This window comes from Ascaphus truei, chromosome 10 (genome assembly GCF_040206685.1).
Source record: "Ascaphus truei isolate aAscTru1 chromosome 10, aAscTru1.hap1, whole genome shotgun sequence".
NCBI classification, from domain to species: Eukaryota; Metazoa; Chordata; class Amphibia; order Anura; family Ascaphidae; genus Ascaphus; species Ascaphus truei.
Window position 1 is genome coordinate 34,530,803 of NC_134492.1, and position 19,393 is coordinate 34,550,195.

At 47.3% G+C, this 19,393-nt stretch overlaps 1 protein-coding gene across 1 annotated transcript in view; it reads right to left on the bottom strand.

The window, feature by feature from the left end:
• The window catches only part of LOC142503798 (ADAMTS-like protein 2), a 36,270-nt gene extending 24,523 nt beyond the window's left edge, over positions 1-11,747 (bottom strand). The window contains 4 exon segments of the mRNA XM_075616512.1: positions 916-1,018; positions 5,025-5,100; positions 6,514-6,638; positions 11,561-11,747. Of these exon segments, the coding sequence (XP_075472627.1) occupies positions 916-1,018; positions 5,025-5,100; positions 6,514-6,638; positions 11,561-11,647 (391 nt within the window). The 5' untranslated portion in view covers positions 11,648-11,747.
• Between the last annotated feature and the right edge of the window lie 7,646 nt (positions 11,748-19,393).

The following is a 19,393-nucleotide window of genomic DNA, read 5'->3' on the forward strand; positions in this document are numbered from 1 at the left end:
ATTTGGGGTTGTTTTATGTCTATCCCATGCATTTTTTTTAATTCCCTAGCTTCTGCTACCTCTATTGGGCTATGCCATAAATCCACTATCTCAGCTTTAAAGAAGTACTTCCTCCCATTTCCCCTGAGCCTGCCACCCCCACGGCTTCAAAGCCTGACCTCCTGTCCTAGCACTACTCTCTATCTGCAATATGCTCCCCTTCTGTAACGTGTTGAAACCCCCTTTGCACGGTTTAATCATATCCCCCCTCTCCTTTCTCCCCTCTAAGCTGTACACGTTGAGGCCCTTGAGTCTTTCCTGATGTGTTTTATGATGTAAACCAGGGGTGGCCAACTCCAGTCTTCAAGGGCCACCAACAGGTCAGGTGTTCAGGTTATCCCTGCTTCAGCACAGGTGGCTCAGACTGTGCTGAAGCAGGGATATCCTGCAGACCTGACCTGTTGGTAGCCCTTGAGGACTGGAGTTGTCCACCCCTGATGTAGACCAGCGGTGCGCAAACTGGGTACACACGAGATTATCTGCGGGGGACGCGGGGTTTACAGAGGCCCCTCGCGCTTCTCGAAGGCACTTAAATTAAGTGCAGGGGAAGCGGCAAAGGCCTCTGTAAACCTCACTTACCTTGGTTCAGATGGCGTCTGGAAACGCATCACCATGGCAACGCGGCATCAAATGACGCCGCGGGGTCATGTGACGTCGCTTTGCTATGGCAACGTGACATCATGACGCCCCAGAACCAAGGTGGCGGGGGGGGGGCGCAGAGAGGGGGACAGCCAGCAGTGGGGCGCAGGAGAAAAAGATTGCGCTCCCCTGCTGTAGACCATGCACCATTTTAGTAGCCCTTCTCTGCACAATCTCTAATGTATTTATGTCACTCTGGAGAAATGGTTGTGTTGGTAAAATTCCGCAGTTACTGACCTGGGTAGAGCGGCACCCAGCGGTGATACAGCTTCCCAAAAGCCTTCGCGTTAAACGCAGAACACTGATACTGTTTGAAGCTCGCGGAGCCAGCTGGGCAAAGCTAAATCCAGAGATAGCAGAGTTTTAGTGAAACACATGTTCAGGTCTTGTTATTAGAAAAAATTGGCATTATATGTGGGTGTGGGTTATGTGTGAGCTATTATCAGTTATGCATGCCCTATTACAGGGTTATATGCAGGTCAGGCGGGAGGGTATGTGCAGGTTAGTGCATGGTGATGTGTGAGTGTTACAAGTAGCATTCCCCCCATTTCTAAGATTTGTTAGGTTTGCATGGTCCTTCAGAGCTGAACTGCGTTATTCTTAGTTTAAGGGACCCCACGATTACCGAGATATTGACCTTTTTATGTGGCGGTAAAATAAAGTAAAATCAAAGATGGCTGCCCGAGTCATCCAATAGGAAGCAGCTATGTCATGCTCCGATGACATGGCAGCTGTCTATTGGTCTGTGGGAGTGATGTGCGGATGGCAGGCATATTGATTTCCCAAAAGGGGCAACAAACACTGGCACAGCTTCGGGGTTCAGCTTCGGGGCTCAGCTTCGGGGTTCAGCTGCGGGGGGAACTCCGCAGTTATGTAAACAAAGAACCTTTGAGCAGGGGGGATTTCAGCAATGAAGTCAGGGGTGGGCTATATGGGGTTTTATCATACATATACGTATGTGCAGGTTACTATGTAATATTTAATGCCAATAGATTATATATTATCAATTGTTACTTTGGATTTTATGTTTAATATAAGCATTTATGTTAAAGTGTTGTATAAATAATTAACAAAACAAAGTGTTGCTCATAAGCTAAGAATGGAAACGGATAACCCGAAACTGGCCATATATCAGTCTATAAACCATCACTATAACCTTTTTAGGTTATTCATTAAACTACGATAGTGCCAATCGAGTCATTATCACACAGAAACTCCCATTGGAGTCAATGAAAGTTTCAGTGCAATAGTGCCCTATTGTCATAGAAAAATGACCAATGTCGTGTAAAGTGACATTCTGATTGGCTAAATGTAGGCTTACAAGACTTGCTTAAATCCCTAAGCTAAATAGCAAAAAGCTCCTTGCTCAGCAGGTACATGGGAGTGAAATATATAAACGGTGCATAAACAGGATAAGTATGAGAGATAGTCACCAGAAGGGAAAGTCTCTGTATGTTGCACTCGGTTTTAATGTAGGATTAGTGATGAGAATATAAAAATTCACTTTTAATACACAAGTTTAAAATAAAGTAAAATGATAAAATATGAACTTTTAAGCAGCATGAAGAACAGACCTAAATGATGCCGCTTTCCCCTCTACATAAGTGATATTTTCATTTGCTGTACACTCCGCTGGAGGGTTTTTGTCACTTTTTTAGTCACCATAACTATTTTGTGTCTGGTTATATTGTCCTCTCAATTAGGAGTCAATAAAGGGATTCCTCTTCCCAGCATTCGTCATTTTTGTGTGACCCAGTTTTTCAAGTACTATTATTAGGCTATTTTAGGACTCAAGAAACCTTGAGAATGATCTATTGTTTTAAATTTATGTCCAGGACAAGACTCATATGCCCCTATTTAATTAATATTGGGAGAAGTGGGGTATCAAGCAGTTACAGTGTACAAGTAAATGAAGTTGATGACTGGTAACCTGCAGTCAATCTCCTTCTCCCTATAGACTAAATGGTTAGATAAAGGAGCAATACAAGCGCTTTTCTTTGTGTTTTACACATGATTGAAGCAGGGGTCTCCGGAACTGAACCCCATTAATTTCAGCTCCGGTGACCCCCTGCCGGAGATACTTACCAACGTATAGGGTGGCAGTAGCCGCTCTGGCTCAGCTAGCTGGGTTTTAAAGTTTAAAGCTCCCGCATCACGCCGGCCAATAGGAAGCCTGAACTTGAAGATGTCACGGCTTCCTATTGGCTCGCAGGCTACAGGAGCTTTGAAACACCATGATAATGGGAACTCTGGTAGTCGAGCGGAGCAGCTACTGGCACCCCCTACGAAGGTAAGAATCTCATGAAGCAGGGGAACCCTGGAGCTAAAATTCATGGGGTTCAGCTCCGGGAAAAACCCCTGCTTCAATCCTGTGTAAACCAGCTCGGGTTGCCATTTTAAAGATAAAGTGATTTGTCCAAAAATCACAAGTGTTTTATGTGCAGACAGGAAAAGTGTGTTCAGGTCAAACCACCTTTCCACTTGGCCCTTTCTTCTCCCCCTCAGTTGAAACCCTGGGGGTCGTCAAAAGAAAGCAGAGTCATCAACCCCTACACGGATCAGTCTTGATGTTTTCTTTAATGCTTCAAATATTTGTCCAGAGTTACTTTGAAGCGGCAATCAATGTCGGATTTTTGACATGTATTTTTTCTCTTATGAATGCAGGATTGAAGCAGGGAGTCTCCGGAGTTGAACCCCAGTGATTTCAGCTCCGTGGACCTCCTGCTTCTGGAGATACTAACCTCCATAGTAGGTGCTACTAGCCACTCCAGGGTTGACATTATGGCGGATATTCAAAGCTCCTACAGGCCAATAGGAAGCCGTGATGTCACCCGGTGCGGTTTCCCTTTGGCCCATGTGATGTGGGAGCTTTAAACTGCAGAGAGATACCCCCTTTGGAGGCAAGTATCTCTGGAAGCAGGTGGTCTTAGCCTGGAAGCAGGTGGTATTAGCCACGGAGCTACCCAAATGCTTAATTAAAGAGGTATGTTTTAAGGAAGGTCCTAAAGGTGGATAGAGAGAGGGTGCTTGTCGGATATTGAGGGGAAGGACATTCCAGAGGTGTGGGGCTGTGAGTGAGAGAGGTTTAAGGCGGGAGAGAGCTTTAGATACAAAAGGGGGTAGAGAGAAGACATTCTTGAGCAGAACGCAAGAGTTGGGATGGTGCGTAGGGAGAAATTAGGGCTGAAAAGTTAGGAGGAGCAGAAGAGTGTAAAGCTTTAAAAGTGAGGAGGAGGTGTGTTGTGTTTTTTGAATGTATTTCCTATTTCTTGTATAGCACTAACAATGTATGCTGTACACTTAGATTGTAAGCTCTTTGGGTCAGGGACTCCTTTTTCTATTACTATTATGTCTGAAGTGCTTATTCCCATTATGTGTTACGTTAATATGTCACGTATATTACTGCTGCAAAGCGCTATGTACATGAATAGCGCTATACTGTATACATAAAGATATACATTCACAGATTATTATTTTTGTAGCCCCAATGAGCCCCTGTTTTTACAATCCATTATCTGGGGTCGAAGCTACAGTGACATAAAGGTCCGCCCACTTCAAAGACAGTTCTTACCACTAAGCTGGTCCTTCAGGCTATATACATGGTTGTATATGAGTTAGACACAGTTGAGTGTAGCTATAAAGTTATATATGACTTAGACGGGTAATGGGTAATTACATGGTTTATGTGAGGGTAATTACAGGCCTATGTGTGAGTAATTACAGGGTTATGTATCAGTTTTACAGAGTTATTTATGAGTAACAGATGCATAGGATAAGTTCATATATGGGTTATTCAGTGTTACGCAGGGCTATATGGCTTATGCAGAGCGGTGTATTTTGGTTACGCATGGTTTCTATAAACTGGACAAGGTGGGTTATACAGGTCTATTGGGTTCATGTAATATTGTTGCATATGATATTGTTATTTAATAATTCTTCCCTATTGTATTGCACTGGGGATATTTGGCACCTTATAAATAACTGCCTAGACAGGAATGAAGTACATATGGTTATGTGATAGTTATACAGAGTTATATGTGGGTTAGAAAGGAATATATACAGATAGGTATAGCACACATAATAATATACGGATATACACAGTTGGGTTAAATTGAATTCAACGTGGCTATATGTTGCTTATACAGGGTAATAAATAGGTTGTGTGTTAAATTGTGCAGAGATATCTGTTATTTGTATTGTGTTATATAGTTAATCAGGGTTATAGTAATGTATTGGTTGTTACAGGGTGAAGTGAAGGTTATTGCAGAGTTATATGCGGGGATATATGTGAGGGCTGTATGGGGTACATATGTGAAATACACAAATAACTGGGGATCCCTCCTTACCTGTTTCTGACACAGTTGGTATTGTTTGGACTGTCCCCCACAGACAGTGCTGTCTGCTCCCTGAACTGCCAGGAGCCTGCAGTATTGGGGCGGTAAAGCATTGATTCAGATTAATACCAAGCAGGATTACATATGGCGAGAAACTCCACTACACTGTGCTAAAAGATGCATAGTACTGTAGGATGCATTATTAAGAGACAGACATTGCGATATGCACAAAGAGAGAAGACTCTTTTGAACTACTTCTGGGTATACGAAATATACGTTCAGAGCAACAATATATGTTTTATAAAGAAACATACACAAAAGTCCTCTATATTATGAATGATACACACACACACACACACACACACACACACACACACACACACACACACACACACACACACACACACACACACACACACACACACACACACACAATTAAGGTTATGGTGAGTAAAAAAGTGACTAAAAACCCTCCACCGTATAGCGCATATAGCATAAAAAATATTACTTGTGAGCACATTCACATGTCATAGACATCTTCTCAAGATCCCAGTCGGGACCAAAACGTTGAGTCAATACATTTCACTTTTTTGCATATAGGAGTGTCTGTCCCTTTTTTCCCTTTTCTGTTTCTTTTTGGACAGTATACACCCTTCCTTTACCCTTATTTTTTATTTTGGTTTGTTCATGCTCTGTTTCTGATTATATATGTATATAAATAGATGATACCGTTGTGTGGCTAACGAAATGCTTTTATTTGTGCGAGCTTTCGAGATACACTGATCTCTTCTTCCGGCGATGTTACAATGAATGAAGCAAGCAAGGAGTATACTTAAAAACAGTGTCTATTGGAATGTTATCTGTGCTTGTCCCTCCCCCGTGTGTGGATGTGATTTATGGCTAGAGGTGTTAAATGGTTCCCGAAAGTTAGTGATGTAAGTGTGTGTGTGTGTGTGTGTATCTGTGTGAATATAAATGAATGGAGAGCCCACAGTGTATACAGTGCTTTACAAAAGGTGTGTGTGGAGTGGGAGTTAATATAAATGGTGTGGGTAGGTGTGGAAATGTGAGAGATTGTAGCATAACTAAAAGTGTGTGTAGATACTATGTGGTCCCTATAGGTGTATAGGGATGGAAAAACAAGGAGTATTAGTATGTGTGAGAGACAGCTGTGTGTGCATACATATAGCACAGTATGTACAGACATGGCCTTTTGCGCTCATGGGAAGAGAGTTCACTTGTGTCAGTAATGACTCAAAATTTTGATCTCTGTTCAGGCCACTGCTAAGTGTCCCGAACAGTTGCATAAATTTGTATTCATGCAACCGTCTCTCTTTCGGTGTTTTAAGATTACCTTTGAGTATGGCAACCCTCGGATCGTTCATTTTATGGCCAGAGTCAGAGAAATGTAGCACTGCTCACACTACACTTGTATCTACACCTGCCTATCACTCACAAGTGTAGTGTGGGCAGTGCTACAAGGTATCCTGATGTGGCTTACCTCTGGCGTAGGCAGTGTCTCTCTCGGGACATCACTCCTCCTCCACAGGTCCGGGAGCATGTGGACCAGGAGCTCCACTCACCCCACCATTCAGTCACATCTTCATCCCACACCTCACTGCTGTCCTGACAAGACCAGAGAGCGTCAGCAAACAACACAATGCAACACAACATGAAACCAAAGACCCAGTATCTGGGCAGTACAAGGTTACAAAGCAGGCCTTAGTGAGCATGTCCATTGTGTGGACAGCTAGTTACCATGTAACTATGTAACTGTGTATACTACCTGCCCTGTAAAATATTAGTAACAATATTGCAATAATAGCTATGATGTGTATGCCTATCCCATGTTCCCTGCTACACAATGTAAAGCAGTATCCAAGGCAATGATTTGGCGGCGCCTGTGGCACCAAATCTATATCATGGGGTAAAAATTGAGCTGTTTTAAATGTCACGGAATAAAATACATCTTATTTGCTCATCTACGAAGCAGAATCCCCACTTCAGTCAAATATCCCTGTTACTTCTAACTTCCACGAGCAATCAGCCTAATGGGAATAAACTTGTTTCTTCATTGTGGAAGAAAATATCAGTTGTAGGAAACTATAGAAGTTATTCACCAACTGGGCAAAGTGGGCAAAAATATTTAAAAAAAAATCCCTTTCAATCAGACTTGTTTTCTATATTGATAGCCTACAGGCATCACTTCTGATAACCATCTATGTATATGTTTTATTTGTTATTTGTCCAGTGTTTTAGTTACGCGTCTATCTAACCCCATTTATTTTAATTATTTACTATAATAAAGTATTTGAATTAATCAACTGTCCTGGTTAATGAATTAGGGGGCAACTTGTTTGTTCTTTATCGGTTTGCAATTGGCCTGTCCCTGAACTAGTCCTGTTAATTCTGACAACATTATATTATTGGATCAAATGCACGTGCACCTATATGGGTACTTAGGTACTGTTCCTTCTTCGGTGACATTACCTAAACTCTTTGTTCTGCTGTCTATTTACTACGACCCTAGTGCACCCCTGTCTCCGCCTATAGGTTTGGAAGAGCGGGTGGGTTCTATATCTGGTAAATTGTTTTCTAAGATAAGTCTGGGCGGTTTTTTTAACACCCCCTTTTGTAGCAGTGTAGCAGTGTAGCAGTATAACAGTGTAGCAGTGTAGCAGTGTAGCAGTGTAGCAGTGTTGCAGATGGGATTAACCAGCCACTTGAATATCAAGCCAATTGACAGCTTGTTTCTATTATTATTATTATCATTGTGTATTTGTCAAGCGCCAACATATTCCGCAGCGCGCAAGGTGTTTTTGGCGCCCTGGCAGCAAAAGGGTTAATATTCTCTACCAGGGCCTTCAACTCATTTAAAATAGCATACAAGACATAGAAGAATAATAGAGAGAGGTCTTACAGCATCATGGTAAACATTGGGTATAGGAGTCCATAAGAGCCTTTAATCTAAGGGGTAAATTCATAAAGCTCCATTCAGGCCTGGAGGCAGCTTTCCATGAGCCCAGGATTACAGTCTTGACCTGGGCCTGGGTTGTTCAAGGGAGGGGGGGACCAGTTACTTTGGGGCAAAATGGCCAACCAGTTGAGCAGAAAGTGTGGGGGAGACCTGTATAGTGTGAGGGGGTGGTGGGAGATTGTTGAGCAGGAGTGCCATTTCTGCAGAGCGTGCTAGGGTGAGTCTGGCAGACGAAGAGACCCGGATGGCCAACCGGGAGTAGAAACACATTTTTGGGTCAGCCAGTTAGACCCATCGACAGCAAGGCCCAGGTCAATTGTCCCGGCTCTTCCCCTATCTGTGGCGCCGGCTCCATTATATGTGCTTGCAATGTGACAATAAGCTAAAACAGGAACGGATGTTAAGTTCCCTGAGTAACCGTGCTCTCCTCAAAGATAACTATATGCAAAAACGATGTCTAAACTACATCTCGTTAGCATAGGTCAGGGGTGGCCAACTCCAGTCCTCACGGGCCACCAACAGGCCCGGTATTAGGGATATCCCGGCTTCCGCTCAGGTGGCTCAGTCATTCTGACTGCTATGTTATTTAAAATATAACTAAATGTTGCGTTACAGCCAAACGGACACTGCACAATCCCTATTTCCATGTCTGGACAGGAGCAACACCAAGGTATGGCTTAAACAACGTAACATCAAGTCACTTATTAACAAAGGACTTTTGTGGATATGCGATGTCATAATAACACTTCATTTGCATATTCGTCATATATAACGCTATGCATTTTAGGGGAGAAAACATGGGTTATAGTGATGTTATTGTGCTTTGAAGGTACACCGCTAGTCTTAACGTGACATCAAGTTTGGTTAATGCCACGTCAAGTGACTTAATGGACCTTTTGTGATTCATAGACAAAGTCACCATTTTTCTCCATCATTTTGGAGTCAATTAGGCCCCGTCCTTGCTGTATGCTCGCGGGCGCATGACAGAGCGCTTGCTTGTAGCAGAGGCGGTTCCTGGATTGTTGCCCTCATTGGGCGAACCGCTCACATGACCCGGCGGTCGCGTGTCAAATGCTAAATTATTTGTCTCGGCAAGCAGCTCTCCGACCAGCGCTCACGTGCATGCTGGCGCATACCATAGACATTCCCATTGTTTCAATGGGACTCATCGTGCAGCTCTCTCTTGAGCAAGCAAGTGAGCAGGCACCATGAATGAGGCCTTAAAGTGACAAGTCTGAGCTGGTATAAGGCTGCTGTACCTTTCAAAAGATGGGGACTTTACATACAAGTCAAACAAATTGCAAAACACTGTTTTTTCTTTGACTGAGCATTAGAAATTGTCTGCTTTAATGATTAAAAAAAATCTAATTATAATAGCAAAACAAACAAAAAAATGTTTTTTATTCCCCCGTCTCCTGGAATCCTTTCATTATAGAAGTAGGAGGAGCAGGGAAATCCAAAAGACATGCTAGGAATTTAAAGCCCAATTAGGGAAGTGGGTGAGAGGGAAAAACAGAAGAAGGCCCGGAAAGAAAGAAACTAAAATATTAAAGATTCATCTTGGGGGAGAGGTAGGAAGAGATCCTCCCTGAAGGGAACCCATCCACTCCACCCCCTCATTTCACTACCCCCAGGCCTGCTGGTGTTAGAAGCTGTAAACTTCTCCTCCAGCTGAAGCGTTTGATCTCGGACTTAAAAGGGACGCCAACAGAGTTGGATGATCAACCTCTTCGCTGCTGGAGGGGTAACAACAGAAGGAAAGGATTAGGAAGAGGGTGTGAAGTGATAGATGGCGGGGATGAGGGAAATGGAGAGGGCTTGTTGTAGTAGAAGGTTGACATGAAAACATAAGGTGGGGAACTCTTGTTGGAAATCTGTTTTTTGTTTTTTTGAAATTATTTCTCGGAATCTGGGTATTTTCCCCCAAACTCTGCACGTGGCTTTTGTTAACCCCTTCTTTGACTGAGGCTGGAATGAGTTGTATACAAATACGTCCCAGGCCTTTCTGGCAGCGAATAGGGTTAACGTGAGCGTGCATCACTTTAGACAAGAGCGGTAGCTTGCTGCAGTGGGCCACCGTGAAGCCACGTGATTTCAGCGCTACGGGTAACGTGAGGTCTTCCGATTCACAAATCACTGAATGTGCAAATTCTTACATGATGCTGCACATTACTTGTGAATTCTGCTGGGGTTTTGGTTTCGGGAGATCTGAGCAAATCTTGTGCTATGCAATAGTGCAGAATGCCAACACCTTGTGCCCTTGGGCAAGTAACTATTTGCCTTTGCTGAACTTAAGCGGAATACTTTTCAAGGAGTCACAGTATGTACAGCCAGGCTCATTAGTACTGTCATCTAAGGATACATTATTATTAAAAGCAGGACAAAAGAATAGAAATTACTAACAAAAGAGGGTCATAGAGATGCAGATCTTGCATTCCAACACAGAACAAAACACACATAGATTATACATAGGTACAGTATGTACATATGCACATAATTAAACACATCTAAAGAAAGATTTATGTGGTTTTAAGAGCTGACGTTCAACAGCATCTGGGCAAATCTCCATTTGTACTGACTGATTAAAGAACTTTAAGTTACCTAATATCAATTAGAAATGATATCAATGTCTTATTGGTCCTCATGCAAGTACGTTCTTACAGTACAGAGACAAACACACTTTACTATATCTATACTGCAATCCCAACAAACACACACACAAACTATACACAAAAGTGACAGTATACACATGTACACATACATTACTAGACAAGCACATACACACACACAACTACAAACTATAAGCATACACACACGCACACACTATGTATGGGACACAGTGATATTCATCATAGAGTATGCATGCATACATCGTACACTTAACATGCACATGCTAAGCATGCATGTAGTTATGTAGTATGCAGTAGTACAATCAAATGTAATTATATACATACACACACACACACACACACACACACACAATCTTTGCACATCATAAGGGGCTAAATATATAGCAGTATGCATAGAAATAACTGCAATAAAGTATACACTATGCAATATAGTAACTATGCAAAGACAGCTATATATATAGAACAAGAGAATGTACTATACAAACAGACACTCATAATTATAGACACACAAAACTATGCACAGACACATGGCTACATACTGTAAATAGAATTGTACTATGCATGCACAACTATATATTCTCAATAAAACACACACACACACACACACACACACACACACACACACACACACACACACGTCCAATACAATCCTGAGTCTATCACTCCCTATTTAAAGCCTAATGTGCATTCATTCCTATATACCCTGTATAACATGCATTATATATGCATCTATATCTACTCAATAACATGTATCACCTTAATGATTACTCAATGCAATCAGTTATCAATGCATATAACTGCATGTGCTCATTTAAATAGAATGTACACTCATATCTCCCATTCTATTGGCTTCCCTTTTAACTCGTTGGCTGCCAGAAGGGGTTAAGTCTCGCAGACGCTGCAGCAGCCGGTGCTCGGTAGGTGGGTGGGATCGGTGTTACCTTAATGCGGGAGGTAGATCCGGGGTGCAGGCAGAGCAGCAGGAGCAGGGGGAGAAGCCCCAGGGGGCGGCGGAGAGAGGCAGACATCCCTGTGCTGCAGCTGCGGCAGGAAGAGCCTCTGCACCGGCTGGGGCAGCCCTCTCCCTCCCCGCATGGCCAAGTAATTACAGGCTCTGAGCTGTGTGAGGCTGGGGGAGATCCGAGCCGGGACAGGGGGAGGGGGAGAGGTGGGGGGGAGAGGGGGACACAGGATGGAGAGGGGGGGAGAGGGGGAAGAAGAGATGGGTCAGGGGAGGTAGAGAGGTAGGGAGATAGGAGGATGAAGGGGTGGGGGCTTAGTAGTGGTGGGGCAGAGAGAAGGATTTGAAAGCGGGAGAAGGGCTGGGAGATTGAGGAGGGGGTGATTCATGGGGGGTGTTAAGGGGGTAAGGAGCAGGAGAGGGAGTGATGGGAGGGGGGTGTTGATGAGGAAATGGGCAAGAGGGGGTTGATGGGAGGGGCCGTTGATGCGGTAGGGGGCAGGATAAGGGTGTCGATTGGGTAAGGAGCAAGATAAAGGGTGATGGGAGGGAGTGTTGGGGTAACAGGCAAGAGTGGGGAGATGGGGGGGGGGAGTTGATGAGGTAAGAGACCGGGGAGGGTGTTATGGGAAGGGGGGTTTGTTGGGGTAAAGGGCAGAAGAGGGGTGATGGGAGGGGTGTTAGCATAAGAGGCAAGAGAGGAGGTAGTGGGAGGGAGGTGTTGATGGGGTAAGGGGTACGAGAGGTGGTTATGGGAGGGGAGTGTTGATGGGGTATGGGGCATGAGATGGGAGTGGGGTGTTTATGTGGTAAGGGACAGGAGAGTGCATGATGGGAGTGGCGTGTTAGTGGGTTAAGGGACAGGAGAGGGGTTGTTGGTCAGGGACCTTGTGGACCAAAACGTTGGTTTATTTTTGCGATATGTAATTTAATATACTTTAGTTTTTGCAATTCTCGTCTGATCTGGACTTCTTCATTTAACGTAACTGTGCACGGCTGTCTGCACTTACACGATGCACCGATCTGTAACCCTCTTTTGATTGTTATGTTGGGTTTTTGAGAGTTTGCACTGCTGCTTGATGTAAGAGTCAGGAGAGAAGGTGATGGGATATGGGTGTTGAGGTTAAAGGGTAGGAGAGGGGATCATGGGATGGGGTAATAGTGCAGAAGTCAAAGACAGCGGGAAAGGGCTAGGAGAAGGAAGGGGTAAGAGGCAGAGGAGGAGGTGAATGGAAGGGGATTGGGCAGAGATGAATGATTAAGATGGAGAAATGAAGGGGTTAGAGCAGTCATTTGCAACCAGGGTTCTGTGGCCGCCAGTGGGGAGAGCTGGGACAACTCTCCCCGCTGTCCCAGGCCCGGCGGCGCGGCAACACCCCACGCAGCAGTGACCCCGCAGCTCCCCAACTCAGCAGCAGCCGCTCGGTCACTGCGATCCTTCCTCTCCCTGCTCTCCTGTATGTGCCGGAAGTTGTGTACAACTTCCGACTGGAGGAGCTAGCTGCGGACCGGTGCAGCACAGCAGGCCCAAAGAGTGTGTGTGTGTGTGTGTGTGTGTGTGTGTGTGTGTGTGTGAGGCAAAAGAGAGGGGCGGAGAGAGGGGAGTGCAAGGGGGGTAAGGTGGAGAGAGCATAAGGGGAAGAGAGTGAGGGAGAGAGCATTAGAGGGGAGGGAGAGAGAGTAAGGGGGAAAGAGGGAGGGAGTGTATAGGGGAACAGAGAGGGTGGCGTGTGAAAGGGGGGGAAATCTGGGCGAAAAGGAGAAAAGAGGGATAGGTGGAGGGGGGGGGGAGAGAGTTGGGGTTCCCCAGAATGTCACAATCTAATTATTGTATGTGTAGCCCCCTGTAAACAGCACAGGCTATACCTATCTTCCTTCTACTGTGATAAGCCCTGTTAAGATCAGGCGCCAGTAATCATCATGGGTTTTCCCCCTTCATAGCCCTATCCTGAGTGGTAGACGCAGGCCTGGACTCTGCTAGCTCTATATTAAGCAGCCAACTCCGGTGAGTGGGGGTCTTCTTGTCTTGTTCTTCTCTTTTGATGGTTCTTCGGAAGAGAGAGTAGCTTAGGAAGAGTTCGAGTGAACAGTGATATCGAGAGTCTAGAGTTGCCGGTTATTATGCCGTGAGCCACGAATCCTGCGGAACGGTCCGAGGAGTATCAGGAGGCTGCGGGCTCCCCGGCGCAGAGTGCCGGAAGAGAGCGAGAGGAACTGAAACGATCAGCGTCTATAGGTAGAGCTGATAGAATTATAGACTGGTGGACCAATGCCCTCACCCCACTGCCAGGGGTGATGGGGGGAGAATTCAAGACCCACCTCGAGGCTAACCTCGGGGGTGGGCCACGGGGTATTGACGCCCTAGCTCAGACCATCCTGTCGGAAGAGTGACTTGGAGGGAAGGAGAGGAGGAAACATTTGGGCGGAGGTGAGCTGTGTATACCCCGTCCTGGCGATTGTGTTGCGGCTGCTGGAAGCCTTATCGTTGGGATATTGTTGCTCTGTCAAATAAAGAGACTATTATTCACCTGTAAAGACTGTGTGGGATTTGGAGAGTATAACCCTGGGACCCGAGGGGTTCTTCTATACCGGTCCTGTCCCATTACCCTGAGAGTATAGAAGATGGAGGCGATGCACCACTAAGAGATCATGGAGGCTATCACCCCAGAAGCCCGGTCCTGGCTCCCCCACAACACCGCGGGAATCTCAGGCCCTCCTGTTCCTAACAGGTATGCACCACACCGCATGTAATCAGCCCCCATGTACCCTAGACACCACCGTAGAGTCTGGGGGGGGGGGGGAAGCAGGGTTACATTTGGAGGTGCTGCTGAGATGGGATATCTATCAGAACTGGACCGGCTTATAGCGAGGCGGAACAGGCAGACTAAGATGCACTCTCCCGGCAGGTGTTTTAAGCAGGTAGCATGAGACAACTGGGGGGGTCATAGCGGTAACCAATCCGGGGACCATGGCCCAGGGCCCGCGTTACGAAGGGGTGGATAGTTAGAGCTGATCAAGTCCCTTGAGGCGAGTAGCGTGAGGCAACTGTGGGGGTCAGCCTGTTAACCAGCCCAGGGACCATGGCCCAGGGCCCCGTTATGAGTGGCCAAAAGCAGGAGACGCCCGTACCTAGACAAGAGATATCATAGCTATCACCCGCACCACAGAGCACTTGCACGTAGACATCGAGAGTACAGTGCAGAGGAGGAGAGGAGTTCCGTTGAGCCTGGGGTACCAGCCACCTCAATTTAGTGGGTCACAGACAGTATGAAGATGCAGAGTTCACATTTGGAGGGAAAACACGGTCTAGGTACGAGATACCCGTTAGACATGAAGAGTAGGGCACAAGCACATTTGGAGGGAGTATCCAAGATGGCGGCCATCCCTACATGTGCTCCGCGTAGCAGGAGAGGCGAGCTAAAATGGCGGTTCCCGCCAAGCCTGGAGCAAGCACGTGAGACAGTTGTAGCGGGAAATGTGCAAGAGTCTGGCGCCAAACCCAGATTCCTTGCAGGAGGAACGGAGCGGCGCGAAAGCCGAAAGGCCACGTCATGCTGACAAGGAAAAAACCCCACCTCTGGATTCCACCAGAGGGAGGGGGCCCACCAAGAGCCAATCAGGAAGGTCCTTCCCCGCGAAGGGCGGGACCGGAGACCTGAGCGAGGAGCGTCACTTTTACCTGGCATTCGAGGAGCAAGGAGCTGGAAAACTGAGTTGTCTTCACTCTGAACGAACCATGTCAGAGATAAGTACCTCCATTCACCAAGTACCTGGAGGCCTACTGGTCGTGGCAGTGGCGGAGCACGAATACGTTCGGTGCTTGTGTGTGCACTGCGGACTACCCGGCGCGGTACCGAGTACCAAGGCCCGATGTACTAAATGTGGTACGTTTTACTTGTGGCCAACCGAGCCGCGGGATTTGTTCGGCACGCTGCGGGGTGCCTCTCCAGGAACTTTGATGGAGGTGGCGGACGACAAAGAAAAGACTGCCCTGGGTCCCCATTATACCATATCGGGAAGAACCAAGACTCAGCTAGTTATTGAACTAAGCAAGCTGGTCACCCAGACAAACGCGACCGCAGTGGAGGTACACAAGCGAGGACATTTTGTACCTATATCCACGGGTTGTATCGTTGAAGAACCAGGTGACTCCCCAGCGGAGGAACCGATCGTGATTTCTTCGGAGGAAGAGGAGATGGGTGTAACATCGGTGGCGATGCGCCTACCGGCGAACCACCCCAAAGGCATCAAAAGAGAACAGACAAGTCCGGGGACCATCCGACGGCGAACGCTGGTGCGGCCGGAAGCCCGTACGAGTCCCACCGCCGTGGTGACTCCCAGTGCGACGGAGACCGAGACGATCCTAGCGGAGCCCGATGTCATCAAAAAGCAGCGGAGTGGTAAGGAGACCCCACCACCCGCTTACTCCCGCCAGGCACAGACCGCACTCACGGTGAACGAGAAAGAGAGGCTTGAGGCCTATTTGTTCGATTGTGTACCGGATGTTCCACTGCCGCCCCCGGGGGTCCTCGACGCACGACTGGTGCGTGACCCCGGGGCGGATGGGGACTCTGCCGGCGATTTGGATAACCTCAGTTCCGGTTCCACTGGGAGGAAGACCAGTCTTGGGGGGATATTCTCCCCTCAATACATAGCCTCTGTCATGGCCAGGGCTAATCTACAGAATCGAGGCCCCTCCTGAGAAGCCCAAAGCATGAGGGGGAGTGCCGCTAAGAAAAAGTTCATTGGGCGGGGTGTTACCGTTTGCTGGCAATGTTCTGGACGTTTCTCCTACCCCGGCCCTTAGCCCCCCTGCCCCGGCCACTGCCCCTGCCCCGTCACGAGTGGTGCCACCGGGACCTACCAGGGATAAATTATGTAAAAATCCCAAATACTCCAAGGATTTGCGGGATTGGGAGTTGAGTGAAGAAGGGTCTGAGGGGGAGATACCGTATTCAAGTGTTATACCTGTACCTAACCCTGTGCCGTTTTCTCCTGCAGCTAAAGGGAGGGACCGAGAGTCTCACACTCCAGTGGAGACTGGGTCTACTAGTACAGTGGTGTCCAAAATGAAACCGACTAGGTATTATAATGCCAAGGGAAGGAGAGATTGCTCGCGATCTACTGATGCGGGTACGTCCGGTGTATCATCACAAGTAGAGTCTGATGTAGAACGCACTAGTCAGGCCGCCAAGTACGAGCACCGTGATAAATGGTGGGCGCCTTAGTTCACCGGATACCATGAGGGGATGGACCATACGCGGTTCTTGTTAATTAAGAACGATGTATTAGACCATTGGTGGGCGGCTGGTTCTTTCACTCCGCAGGAGATGGGGGATGAGTTAGATCACCGGTTGAGGGAGATAGAACAGAAACGTATTGTACCTCAAGGCCCCAGTATATTGTATGACGAAGTAGCCCCCGCGGAGCCATTATTTTGGGTACTGCCAAGCAGGGCAGGGCACCGCACACTTACCAAGCTAAGTCGAGCTGACCGGGCCATAGTCGCTAGATACCGGCAGTCGCACGGTTATGAATATCCCTACGTGCCGGAGCCCATCATGAGAGAGGTTGAAGATAACCGAGACAGTTGGCTTAGGGAGGCAGTTCAAGAGTACCTGCAGACCAAGTACGGTCGGGCGGGGTATCACAATGAGGATAAGATTAGTGAGCTAGTGCGCATATGGAGCATCGGTAGGTGTATTTACATGCACGGTGTTACCTATAGGCCTGAGCATGGGCCGGTTCTGTCGTTCGCTGTGACTGTCACTGACCATAATGGACGACAGGTAAGGAAGCCTGATCCAAGGCACTATCTGTAGGGTTCTCCATGTTGGGAATACCCGGGTGTGCTTACAATTACTACCTCATTATGCATGTATTATGATTGTTATGTGTGCTGTTTCCCAGGTGGTTCGCTGCAGGATCGTACTGCTAAAGATAGGTCCAAGTGGGGACCATTGGATTCCACCATAGGGAGAGTGTAGCCCCCTGTAAACAGTACAGGCTATACCTATCTTCCTTCTACTGTGATAAGCCCTGTTAAGATCAGGCGCCAGTAATCATCATGGGTTTTCCCCCTTCATAGCCCTAACCTCAGTGGTAGACGCAGGCCTGGACTCTGCTGCAGGCGTGAGCAAGAGGGGAGGTTCTGCTGACACTATGACGGGAGGGGCTAGCTCTATATTTAGCAGCCAACTCCGGTGAGTGGCGGGGCTTTTTGTCTTGTTCTTCTCTTTTGATGGTTCTTCGAAAGAGAGAGTAGTTTAGGAAGAGTTCGAGTGAACAGTGATATCGAGAGTCTAGAATTGCTGGTTATTATGCCGTGAGCCACGAATCTCGCACAACACCGCGGGAAGCTCAGGCCCTCCTGTTCCTAACAGGTACGCACCCCACCGCATGTAATCAGCCCCCATGTACCCTAGACACCACCGTAGAGTCTGGGGGGGGGGGGGGGGGGGGAAGCAGGGTTACATATGTATAGTTATGTATATTAAGAATGTCCTGTCACCATTTATTATTTTAAGTTAAGTAATGTGCCTTATATAGTTAGAGATTAGATTGTTCCCATGCAGGAAGAGGAGTGAGCATGTGCTCAGCACGGTTTTCCCAGAGTAGTAACTCTGGAGCATAATCAGACTGGCCCCACCGGAAGGTCCTAAGTAAACTCCTGATCCAACAAGTACAGACTAAAAATGCTGTACATCGAAGCAGGATAGTGATCCCAGAGAATAGTACTGTATGCGCCTATACACGGGTCATGTATTTGTATTTGTAACCATGTATTATTTGTCATCTTAACTCTGTGCCCAGGACATACTTGAAAACGAGAGGTAACTCTCAATGTATTACCTCCTGGTAAAACATTTTATAAATAAATAAATAAATGGTCCACCTGAGATTGGACAGTATGGAAGCTATGTAGGAGATTGCCAATCTAACAATACTAAGGCAAATATGCATAATTACCTCCCCAGCGTAGGTGTGAGAGCTGCCAGGGGAAGAAGCACATAGTAACCGTATTATCTGCCTGTAACGGATCGGGGGACTCACGCTTCCCAGCGTGTCCCCGTCACCTCAGTTTCCTCGACTTCTAACCACCCCTCTCTCCTGCGTTCTCACTCTCTCCCTTCTCGCGCGGCCGTTCCTCCGCGACGCGGTTTGCCTGCTCTGACGTGCGTTCGGGTCACGTGCGCGGCTCCCGCACTGTGCGCGCACGTTCCCGGTCACTTGCTACCTCCCGCGGTACCCGCATCCCTCGGCGTGCGCCCATCTCCCCAGCCCTTGCTTTACCTGGATCCTCCGCCTCTCCTTCCCTTCCACCTCCTCTGACGAGCGTCTCCCCGGCGCTGCATCCCTCGCGCCCTGTGACACGCACGGTGCGCGCGCATAACACGCTTACAGAAGGCGCGCGCACCTGCTCCAGTTATTCACCGCCCCTGAACTCTAGCTCCGCCCCCCGTGGCTTACAAGCCATCTCCCTTGACTATTTCCCTGTCTCCTCCCCTGTTCTCTCAGACCTATCCCTGCAAACTCTCTCTCAAGCCTCTGCTCCTCCTCTCTTCCCCATTGGTCCCCCTTCCTTTATAACCCCACTCTGTCCTCTTAGTCATTGCTCTGCATAGCTTTCCTGTAGTTCCTGTGTGTGCAGTGTCTATGCCTAGCTCCCTTGTCTGTTTCAGCGCTGGTTCCTGTCCCTGCCCCTGTTTGGATTCCCTTGGTTTGAACTGGTGTACAGTACTGCTTTGGATTTGACTACTCTACCTTCTCCTGCCCTTGAACCCTGGCTTATGGACATCACTGCACTGCTCTC